We start from the raw sequence: 11,793 nt of genomic DNA on the forward strand, positions 1-11,793 counted from the left end.
GAAGGGACCTTAAAATCATCCAGTTCCACCCTCTGCCACGGGCAGGGACACCTTCCACTAGCCCAGGTTGCTCCAATTTGGATTTGGACACTTCCAGGGATCCAGGGGCAGCCACAGCTTCTCTGGGCAACCTGTGCCAGGGCCTCCCCACCCTCCCAGCCAGGAATTCCTTCCCAATATCCCATCTATATCTACATTTAAAGCCAAAATCTGGGAACCAGAGCCACGACAGAAACCTCCAGCTCTAACAGGTCGTGCTGCCAACTTCCAGGAATCAACATTTCAGCCTAAGTTCCCCAGATTCCTCCTCTTTAACTATCCCAAGCAGAAAATAGAACCTTTGGAGCATTTGGTTTTCCTCAGCACCTCTTTTTGCCTCTAAGTGGTCACTCCATGCTGCCCAAACTGTGTCCAACTTCCAGGGAAACGGCAGCAACGGGAGCTGGAGCTGGGAAAACACTTCAGGGGAAAAGAGGTTTTCAGGGAAAACAGGTTAATGGCAGGAATGTTGTGATCCCAGAATTCTCTGTTTTGGGACAGCACAGCTTTTGGGGAAGGGGGAAGGAGAAAAAACAGAGGCCTGTTAAAAATGGAGGGAAGGAAAAGTGGCTCTGCTGGTGGATTTGAGGAGTAACATCATTCCTAAGGAGAGTGATGGTGAAAAGAAGCCCAAGCTGAGAGATGCAGGGAGAAAAGGAGGGATGCCACGAGCAAGAAGCTGAAAGGAAAGGACAGAGTGGTCAAAGCAGCAAGGCAGGACAAGAATTTGTGGAGGAGCACCATGAACGCACATAAAAAGCAGGAGAAGATGGGAATTCTCAAAGGAAGAGGCTGCAGGAGCTCAGGAAAAAAAAAAGAAAGCTTGTGTGAAGAGTAGAAGATTAAAGATCCAACCCCATCCTGCAGGAATGTCTGGCTGGGCTCAGTCAGGGAAAAGAGTCTTGGCTCCAAAACCAGGGAGGGAATTGGCACATGGAGCTCCTGGATAAGCAATATTCCAGAAACCAGGATCAGCCCAGCAGGGAGCTGCTCACCACAGGTGGCTTCCAAGGAAGGAAAATCCCCCACGGAAGGGATCCTAATCCACAGAGCGATCCTAAAGCTGCAGAGGCTTGGGATGCACCGGGAATACTCCCGGCACAATTAGGCAAATCGAGGCCATTAAGGGACAATCACGCTGAAGGGCTGTTATCAATCACTCTCCCTGCTTTCTTTACCCAATTACCCTAATTGCATCAAGGCTATTAAGCAATTATTTTGATAACTGCAGCTTTGTTCTGGCTCTTAGTTTCTGGCACCATTTTGTTCCTCTCAGATACCACCTCAAAACCAGGTTTCACGCTCGCTTTAAGCAGGTGCACGAGTGTTTTCCTGAGCAGAAAACTCCAATCTCGGCGTAAAAACCCAAACCACAAAAAGCCCACTTCAGAAAACGTGGTGTTTTATCCTCAGCCCTCAGGTTCTCCCTCAATCCCACCCCAGAAAAAGTCGATTTTTATCCCCATCCTTCAAGTTGTCCCTCAATCCCCCCCCCTCCAAATCTCCACAGCACCCTGGATTTAGTTCCACTTTTTTATTATTCAACTTTTTATACATAATAAATACAAACTTTTTACAGCCAATATAAAGAAAGCAACTGATGCTTTCAGTGTACTGACACTGTACACGATGCGACGGCCGATACATGCCCTGTATGAAGAAATCATAATTAAAAAGGAGGCATCTTCTTGCATCTTTTTACAGCTTTTCTTCCTTTTTTTTTCATTTTTACTTTTTTTTGTAGCTTTTTTCACTTTTGTATTTTAAATAAAATTAGCAGCTCTTACAGAAAATATTTTAAAATACAACTAAAGAGACTTTTAAATAAAACTTTTCTGAATTTTTTTTCCCCAAAGTCCAGGTATGAAGGACACAGAAAAAACTGGCCAAAGGAATTAAAAATGAAGGTTTATGGCAACACTTGGTTTTCTTCTGCGTTGTGAAGATCTCAAAATATTTGCAGTTAAATCTTCTTTTTTAAAAACTTTTCTTTTTTTTTTAAACTTAAGAATAAGTTTGATAAACACATAAAAAGACCTCGAACAGATCAACAGGACAAGAGGTGCAAAAGAAAGGAAAAAAATATGGAAAAAAGACTTCATTGGACAGTCCCTGATTTCAGAACTGATCCATGAGTTGTTGTCTTCAAACAGCCCCACTCTTGGTTAAGGATCCCACTGGGAAAGGAGACTGGAAAGAACAGATGTCTCAGAGACCCAGCTTGGGTTGGGATTTACAGGTATGTGCAAAGTTTATGAAAGAATCTCCTAAGATGAGTTGGTTTTTGTGGTTTTTTGTTTGTTTTTTTTTGTAAATGCAGCCTCAAAAAATAGCCCTTGTTAGTAAACTAAAGGTAGAAAACTCACTGGCTTTGAACAAAAACCCCATGAAGACACAAGAGAACCCAAGGAAACAGCTCAAAACCCAACCTGGGGATGCCTCTGATCCTCCCTCTGATGGAGATTTGCTGGCAATAATTCAGCCAGGACCCAAAAAAACCTGTTCTCAGCCAGTTTTTTTCCTCTCCACCTCCGACCTCAGAACCCTTTTCTTTCAAAGCACAGTGAAAGCAAAGCTCCCTTTTCCAGAGATCTCTCAGTGGGAAATCTGCAATTCTTCTCCTCTCTGCTTCTGTCCTTGAGAGGAACTGGAGAGCAGATCCTGGGCACCAAGGTGGTGTGAAGGCATCACAGGGAGCTCCAGGCTCCCTGGCTTTGGCTGGTGGATGGGATTCCCTGGGAAAACGCTACAGGACCGTCCAATGCAACAACTAAATGCATGTAAATACTCTAAAATGGAACCTCTAACTCAAGCCAGGTGGTTGGATGACAAAGATATCTGCCAACGTTGGATAATTAAGCACACAGCAATAACTGGGGTAGGAATGACCCAAAACACTTTTTAAAAAAAAAAAAAAAAAAGCAACAAACCCAAATCCCCAAAATCTGCTAAGAAAACAAAAAAAATAAAGCAGCTCGATTTGCAGATCTAGACAAAAACCTCACTTACTTTTCTGGTTTATGCTACGGAACAAGATGTTGCTACTGATTCAGCACCTCCAGAGTAGATCCTCTGGGACTAAAAAGTCCTGTGGAAATAGGAATCCAAGGAGCAGAAAGGTCCAGCTGACGATTCCTGACGAGGGGAACGAAACCCCCCCGTGGTTTTTTGCTCCTCCAGGAGCTTCTTTTCCTGTCTCTTCCTTTCTGCAGGGGGGTGAAAGAGGAGCCAGCCTCTCCTTTTGACTTAATTGTCCCGTTCCCTTTTTTTTTTTCATTCCGCGGGATCTGATTAACACCTGATCAACACCTGATCGGACAATCCAATGCTACTGGAAGGATCCACAATGTTCAGCACATTCCTATGGCAACAGTAATATACTGTACTAATGCACGGGAGCGAAGGGTGCTATGACTAAGCTGCAGGAAGGAGGCTCATTCCTCAGTCTCCTCGGGGAAAAAACGGAGCATCTTCAGCCAGGAGGCTGAAATCCTCTGCTGGGCTTGCTTTGTGCTAAGAGAGGCCAAAACCCATGGAGAGAAACCAAAAAACCGAACAAAAAAAGGCACAAAAATCTTCACGGCCGCGGGAAGGGATCCGCCCAAAATCCAACCCTCCCGGGTGTCCCGCTCGATTCCAAAGTCTTCTTCATGCAAAGGTGCCTAAAAACGGGAGAGGGACCAAATGCTGGGTTTGGTCTTGATTGTAGCCCTCCTGCTCAGCCCCTCCCCGGGTCACACCAGGGTGATCTCCACGTCCTCGATCTTCTCCGGGGGCCGGCGGTGGTGCTGGGTGGGGGGTGGAGGAGCTGCTCGCACCTGGAACGGCCAAAACCAGCCTGTGACTGCCACAAAATGGGCAAATCCCGGGCAGAAAACCAGCAAATCCCGGCAGAAAACCAGCAAATCCCGGCAGAAAACCAGCAAATCCCGGCAGAAAACCAGCAAATCCCGGCAGAAAACCAGCAAACCCCAGCTCTGGCATGGACTAAATGCCACCTTTTGGGCTCGTCCCTTGAGCTGACGTGAGCAGACAGGGAGGAGGAACCAGCTGGAGTCAGCTCCAGTGTCCCCAGGGAAGCCACAACACAGCTGATTTTCCCCTGCCCCATTCTTCCTGCACCCATGGATAATCCAGAAACTGGAAAACACCTTGGAATTTACACCAAATGCTGAATCTGAGGGTGCTTTTCCCTGCAACTTCTGTGGGGTGGGAGCTGCCTGAATGCTTTGTTGCCTCTAAGGGACTCACATTTCACCCATCATTGACCTCAAATCTGGGGTTATTCTCACACTCTGCCACTTCCCTCGAGTTCTTTTTGCTCACCTTTAGTGCTACCAGGGTTTTTGGGATGGGATTTCGGAATACAGAGTGACTTGCTAGGGAAAATAATGAACTGTGGGGCAATTCCATCCCAAACTGCCCAGTACTGGATATCCTGGATATCTTTAAAATGCAGTGTTAACAGAAATCCTTTGGATCAAGGCACGACACTGCAGTGGTATCTCGAAAAGACAACAAATTGCAAGGAATCCATGAGGAAAATATAAATCTACAAAGGCTGGATCAGTGAGTTTTACAAGGAAATCAATGTGAAATCAATATTTAAGCCCTGAATGATGCAGTGCTGCCCCTGCCTCCTGTGTGTCCATGGCCAATTCACTGCAATATTCATTGGAATATTCAGAATACATTCTTGGAATATCCAAAAATGTTCTTTTTTCCTGCAACCTCATTCACTGAGAAGGCCAGGAAAAGACAAACGTTCTGATTTGGTTCAGGACTTTGAAACCCTCCAAGTAAATCCCAGGAGAGGGATTTTGCCAAGCTCTAAGTGATTAAATTCTTCCTTTCCTTCTCTGGCAAAATTACTTTTTCCTAAGCAGCAAAGACAACACAAAATATATTGATCTGATCATCAAGAACTTCGAAGCCAAACCCCTCAAATCAAAGGGGTTGGAAATAAATATAACTCTAAATCCAGGCAATGCCAGGACAGTGCAGCAAACTGCTGGAAAGCAGGAATTGTACAAACCATAGGATTAAACTCCTCTGGCATTTATTCCTCACCTCTTTCTCCAGCTCTGCTCAGAGTTTTTACACGGGGCAAGACCAGAAATTGCCTCCCAACACCCCAGGTTTATCAAGTAACACCTATTTTATATCAAGTAACACCTATATTTTATTTTATTTTATTTTATTTTATTTTATTTTATATCATTACGGCTGGAATTTCCTCCCCGGTGAGAATTCCTGATTCCAAGCCTCACATGGACACAGAGCTGGGATATGGGAGGGCAGGATAAGGAAGAACAGGCCTGGATGAGCCTCAAAAGCATCTCTGAACACAACGACAAAGGGAACAGACCTTTCCTTGTGCTCCTCCAGGACGCTGCTGGTTTATAGGGAATCACCGGATTTGCAGGACACAGGGAGCCAATCCCCAGGTGCTGTCCCACCCCCCTGGATTTGCATGTTCCCACCCCAATAATTCCCACTCTGTAACCCCAATAAACCCCCCCTGGGATCGGGGTTTCACTCACGGGTCGCAGTTTTCCGTAGGAAGTTTCGGCGGGAATCCGTGGCGGTTGGGAGAATCCCGGGCACTCGGATCCGAAGCTGTTTTCTGAGGGAATAAAACCAACCCCTCAGCACAAAGAGGCTCCTCAGCCTGGCTGAATTCACTCCACGAAGCTCCTGAGCCCTTGGAAGGGCTGATTTTGTGGTAAAAATGCTCCTTTTTTTCCCCCCTCCACCGAAACGGGAACATCCCAAATGAAGCTCCGGCTGTTTTTCCATCCCCCCAAAATTCTTACCATTAGTTGATGGAGACCTTGGGAAAAACTGGGAGCCTCTTTTATCCGGGCTGGGATAGGGACTGGTGGGAGGTTGGTCGTACAACGGGAGGGGCGGGAGGACGTTGTTGGGCTTCGGAGTCGGAGAAACCTGTGGGGAAAAAACATCCAAGGGGCTGCAAAAACCCTTCCCCTGGGAATTTCTTAGGCACATCCCAGTTTTCTGAGCCATCACAGCTTCCCTCCAGAGGAAACACGTGGGAAGGAAAGCCAAGATATCGAACAGTGACCCAGTTTTTCTTTAAATCACAGGTTGCCACCCAGCAGGAATTTCCAGCCTCTCCCGGGTAATTCCGAGGGATTTTTGAAGGTTATTGGAAATAAAAAAGGTTGTGTGGCCCCAGATCCACATGAAAGTGTTGGGATCATGGGCTTTATCCCCTCTCAGCTGCACAAATTTAATTTAAAAATTCCTTTTCACAGTCTCAAAGCAAAGAATAAAAACTCTGGAAAAATAAGGGAACATGGAAGTCCAGTTTCTACCACCACAATTCCATGTGGGAATGTGTGTGATTTTCTAATAGAAGGATTACAGAACTCCACTGAAATGGGACGTTTTGGCAAAATTTCGTGTATTCCAATACTTGGGAGGATCCTGCCCCTCAAAGCTGAGAGGACACAGAACAAATTGAAGTATAAACCCAAAAAAACTGGGGCTGAAAGAGCCTGGAATTCTCTTTTTGTGCCAGGCTGTGTTTGACATCTCAGGCTCAGAAATCAAGGACTGGGAATTTCCTCCTTTGGTTCCCTTCCTTTCTATCCAAATATTTCCCTTCAGTCACAAATCTGCTCTATTTCCCAAAATACATCCCTTGAGAAATATTAGGCTGGGGAAGAAACTCAAATATAAGCACTCAGGGCTTGGGGTTTGGTTCTTAAATTGGTTCAGACTTTCTTTCTCAAATTCCTTCTGATCTTTTTTTTCTTAAATTCCTTCTAATTCTTGTTTTCTCAAATTGCTTAATTTTTTTTCTTAAACTAGTTCTGTGGGGTTTTTCCTTCAATTGGTTCTGTGTGGTTTTTTTCTCAAATTGGTTCTGATTTTTTTTCTTAAATTGGTTCTTTTTTTCTAAAATTCCTTCTGATTTTTTTATTCTTAAATTGCTTCTAATTCTTGTTTTCTTAAATTGCTTGATTTTTCTTTCCTTAAAGTGATTCTGATTTTTTTTCTTACATTGCTTGATTTTTTCTCTTAACTTGCTTCTGATTTTTTTCTCTTAAATCACTTCTGACTTTTTTCCTCTTAAATTGCTGCTGAATTTTTTTCCTCAAATTGGTTCTGACTTTTTTTCTTAAATTGCTTCTAATTCTTGTTTTCTTAAATTGGTTCTCATTTTTTCCTCTTAATTAGCTTCTGATTTTATTTTTCTAAAATTGGTCCTCATTTTTTTTCTCTAAAATGGTTCTGTTTTTTTTCTCCTCAAATTGGTTTTGATTGTTTTTCTTAAATTGGTTCTGATTTTTCTTCTCTAAAATGGTTCTGTTTTTTTTTTCTCAAAGTGGTTTTGATTGTTTTTCTTAAATTGGTTCTGATTTTTTTTTTCTTAACCTGGTTCTTTTTTTCCTCAAATTCCTTCTAATTTTTTTCCTAAAATTGCTTCTATTTTTGTTTTTTAAATTGGTTCTGATTTTTTTTCTCTAAATTAGTTCTGGTGGTTTTTCTCCTGAAATTGGTTTTGATCGTTTTTCTTAAATTGATTCTGACTTTTTTCTCTAAATTGGTTCTGGTTTTTTTTCTCAAAGTGGTTTTGATTGTTTTTCTTAAATTGGTTTTGATTTTTTTCTCTAAATTGGTTGGTTTTTTCCCCTCAAATTGGTTTTGATTGTTTTTCTTAAATTGGTTCTGATTTTTTCCTTAACCTGGTTCTTTTTTTCCTAAAACTGCTTCTATTTTTTTTCTTAAATTGCTCCTGATTTTTTTCCTAAAATTGCTTCTATTTTTTTCTTAAATCGGTTGATTTTTCCTCTGAAACCGATTCCCATTTTTTTCCCGAAGAACTGGCGGATCTTTCCAACCTTTCCAACTCCCCCAACCAACAACCCACCTGGATCTCCCCAATCCAGGGGGTCTCCCCGTTTTCCGAGGCCGTCAGTTCCTCCACCAGCACCGACGGGAACACCCCGACTCTGCCGTTGAATTCCCCTTCCCAAAATCCGTCGTCATCCTGGTTTTCCTTGTTCAGGATGCGGATAATGGCTCCCTCTGGGAAGGACAGCTCGTCGTCCGTCTGCCCCTCGTAGTCATAAAGTGCTTTTACAAAACAGACTGAAGGTGGAAAAGGGGGGAAAAAAACCCCCAAACAGCATAATTGGAATAAGCCATGAAAAAACCAGGAATTAAACACAGATTTTTAGAGCTGGAATTGAAGGTTTGGAAGTGCTTTTCCAGCCTGAAAGATTCTGTTGTTGCTGAGACAAATTATTTTGCATTTCCTTAATTTTAATTCCCGTTAATCTCGCTCTGTGAGGTGAATTATGGAGATTTGATACAAAATAATTCCTGAGCTGTGCTCAGATCCAGGTCAATCCCTGACAGGAGGTTGTGGCCAGGTGGGATCAGCCTTTTCTCCCAGGAGAACAGTGACAGGAAGAGAGGAAAGGGCCTCAAATTGCCCCAGGGGAGGTTCCAGGGAAAATGAATTCCCTGACCCTTGGAATGGGCTGACCTGGGAAGTGTGGGGGGGTCACCATCCCTGGAAGTGTCCAAAACATGAGGAATGCAACATAGTTTTTTGTGGGAATTGTGGGATTTGGTCACAGGTTGGCCCTGATGATCTTGGAGGTCTTTTCCAGCCTTAGTGATCCCGTGATTCTATGGAATCTGAGGAACTCTCCCAGGCTGGATATACAGAATATTTTCTAGAAGCAGCTTAACACCCTGTTTATTTTTCACTGGTATTTACCACTGGAGTCTCCATTGAGGCTTCCTGAGACTAAATCCACCTCCGTGGAGTTGTTGGAGGTGTGGGATCGACTGTCCAGCGCCGCCAGGGACTGGAGCATGCTCAGGAGGCTGCTGGAAGTTGGGAATTGCAGGTACTTCTCCGGGACATATCCCACCTGACCCGCCTTATTCCGTGCCTGGAAACCAACCACAGGAGAGATCCTCTGCTCGTGCACAATCCTCTGGAAAGAATCCCAGTATTTCCTCCCATCCCAAGCTTCCTTTCTGATGGAATTCCTGCAAACAATCCCAGGAAAGTGATACCTTTACCCAGTCTTCCATGTCTCCATCCTCGATGACCTCCAACACCTCGTGCTCCTCTATGGTCAATTCATCCGGTTGGGAAGCCTGAAGGGAGAACAGGAAGGTTGGAAAAGCGGCTTCAGGAGCAGTGGAAAGAACATTTTCATCTCGATTTTTATTTTAAATATGGTTTTTTAAAAAAATGGGAGTTTTCTGGTGGAGGTACTTTAAAAAAATCCAAATGAGGTGTCTCTTTATTACCACTCACAAGAGGTTTTTCCCCTCAAGGAGAGATGGAATCCCCCTGAATCCCACCTTGTCAGCTCCCACATTTCTCAGTGGTCTGTGATACAATTTTTCTAACCAATTAAAAAAAAAAAATCAATCACTGACCTTATAGGAATAAACAACTTTGCAGGTGAGGGGGTAATTTCTGAGGGTGCCCGAAGGACTGGAGCTGCTGTCATCAAACACGTCCATGCTGTCCTCAAACTCTTCCCCTTCCTCCTTTTCTGCATCAGCATTGATCTGTTCCAACAAATTCCATTTGTTAATGCCATTAAATTCCAGCTGAGAGGCATCAGTGAGAAAAGAACAATCAAATCCAGTTGATCCCTGTTTTTCAGTGAGTTTTTTGGAAAGTGGACAAACCCCAACAATTTAATAATATTCAATATATGATCCTTAAAGAAGATCAGGAGAAGAGTCACCATAGAATCTCAGGATGGTTTGGGTTGGGAGGGACCTTAAAATCATCCAGTTCCACCTCCTGCCACGGGCAGGGACACCTTCCACTAGCCCAGGTTGCTCCAAACTGGCCTTGGACACTCCCAGGGATGGGGCAGTTTAATGGAAAAAAAAGAGAATTTATGCCACTAAAAGATCCACGTACCTGTGACCACGAGTTATAAAATAAATCTGCAGTGGCAATATTTCAAGTTGAAAAAAAATCAAGCCCCAAAATCAGCACATTCTGCACAATAGATGTGCTGAAGCCCCAAAATCAGCACATTCTGCACAATAGATGTGCTGCAGTTTATTAAAAATAATAATAATAATAATAATAAAAATTCTTAGAGGAAAAAAACTTGCTATGAAAGTTTAAATAAAACCCGAAAAATGCAGGAAAAATACAAGTTTCTATGAATGTAATTTGGGCAAGGCTGCCATGAGCTGTGCTTTGGCCTCGTGCCTGGGCTGGGTTTTGAATAAACACTTTATCTCATGTGAAAATGATGAATTATCCTGTGAAAATAGTCCTTGGAATGAAAGGCAGCACTGTTCTGCATTTGCCATCTTCCCTTTTATTTATTCCTTTTCACGGGAGGGGTGAATTTGGTCCTCCCTGGGAAAACTGGAAGGCTGAGAAACCAACAGAAAGTTAAGCTGAGCTCAGAAAACCCCTGTGCAGCCTCCCTAAACCAGCCCTCTGCAACATCTTCTAAGCCTGGACTAGAAGGGCACAAAGATTCATCATTTCTGGATTTCATGAATTTTTATTAAATTTCCTGACTAAATCCTTGCAATTCCAATGATTTTTTCCCTCCGCTAATTTCCACTCAAGAGCCGTTTGCCTCCGTTCCTCCTTCAGTGTTTTCATGGCCACTGGGATAACCAAAAATTCCTTGGATTTATTACCAACCAACTATAAACTGTGGCAAATTGAAGGTTTTCCCTCCTGTCTCTCTGCCTTTGGCTGTGCCTGGGCTGTGTCCCAGCTGCCATCCAGCTGCCATCCATAGGGAACATCATGGAAATTAGTGGATCATGTCTGGAAAGGCTCATTTGTGCAATACCTGCTCCTGGTTTTCTAACATGAGGAGGGAAAATGGGGTTTAATTTTTTACTATGTGACTGCTCTGACTTCCTTTTCCATAAAATCATCCGGGAAGTAGGCAAGGAGAGGGAAAGCAGGGACACAGAAAACCGAGAGGTTGGTTTGATAAAGCTCATCCTTCTGCAGGGCCCGGGATGAAAAACTGTGTCGGGAAGGAATAAACATGTGAGAAATCAAGGAATAAATATATGAGGCTTAATGATACCAAAGGTGTGGAACAGGCAGCAAAGCCAGGAATAAATCCAGGTGAGGTGATGAGGAAAATGAGAAAAAAGGTATGGAAATATATATATATATATATAAAAATCCATCTTGTTTTGTTTCATATATACCCATGTCCTGCTTCAGGTCCCAGCAAACACAGAGCACAAAGCCCATTGTGACATTATTCCCTCATTATTATTTGTTGGGGGACATGCTGCAAAAAACATGGAAAAAACCCAGTCTTCCTTCCCAGGATTCTGCATTTCATCCTTCTCTCCAGATGGATATCAGGATAGATATATTCTATATATATTATATATATATATATATATATTCTATATATATTCTATCCTGATGGATATCAGGATAGATATATTCTATATATATTCCATATATATTTATAGATAGATATATTCTATATATTCTGTATATTTTCTATCCTGATGGATATCAGGATAGATATATTCTATATATATTCTATATAGATATAGATATATTCTATGTCTCTCTCTCTCTCTAGAGATATATTCTAAATATTCTATATATATTCTATCCTGATGGATATCAGGATAGATATATTCTATATATAAATAGATATAGATAGATATATTCTATATATTCTTTATATATTCTATCCTGATGGAATAATATCTATATCTATATTCTATATA

At 42.6% G+C, this 11,793-nt stretch overlaps 1 protein-coding gene across 2 annotated transcripts in view; it reads right to left on the reverse strand.

The window, feature by feature from the left end:
- Positions 1-2,317: 2,317 nt before the first annotated feature.
- Positions 2,318-11,793, reverse strand: part of FCHSD2 (FCH and double SH3 domains 2) — a 110,570-nt gene continuing 101,094 nt past the window's right edge. For both annotated transcript variants that reach the window (XM_027699771.1, XM_027699772.1), the window contains 7 exons: positions 9,475-9,609; positions 9,103-9,186; positions 8,798-8,975; positions 7,940-8,160; positions 5,856-5,985; positions 5,583-5,665; positions 2,318-3,857 (listed from right to left, as the gene is read on the reverse strand). In XM_027699771.1, the coding sequence (XP_027555572.1) occupies positions 3,774-3,857; positions 5,583-5,665; positions 5,856-5,985; positions 7,940-8,160; positions 8,798-8,975; positions 9,103-9,186; positions 9,475-9,609 (915 nt within the window). In that variant the 3' untranslated portion in view covers positions 2,318-3,773. The remainder of the gene's footprint in view (positions 3,858-5,582; positions 5,666-5,855; positions 5,986-7,939; positions 8,161-8,797; positions 8,976-9,102; positions 9,187-9,474; positions 9,610-11,793) is intronic.

Source organism: Neopelma chrysocephalum, unplaced genomic scaffold (assembly GCF_003984885.1).
Source record: "Neopelma chrysocephalum unplaced genomic scaffold, ASM398488v2 Primary Assembly neopelma1_141, whole genome shotgun sequence".
In the NCBI taxonomy this organism is placed as follows: domain Eukaryota; kingdom Metazoa; phylum Chordata; class Aves; order Passeriformes; family Pipridae; genus Neopelma; species Neopelma chrysocephalum.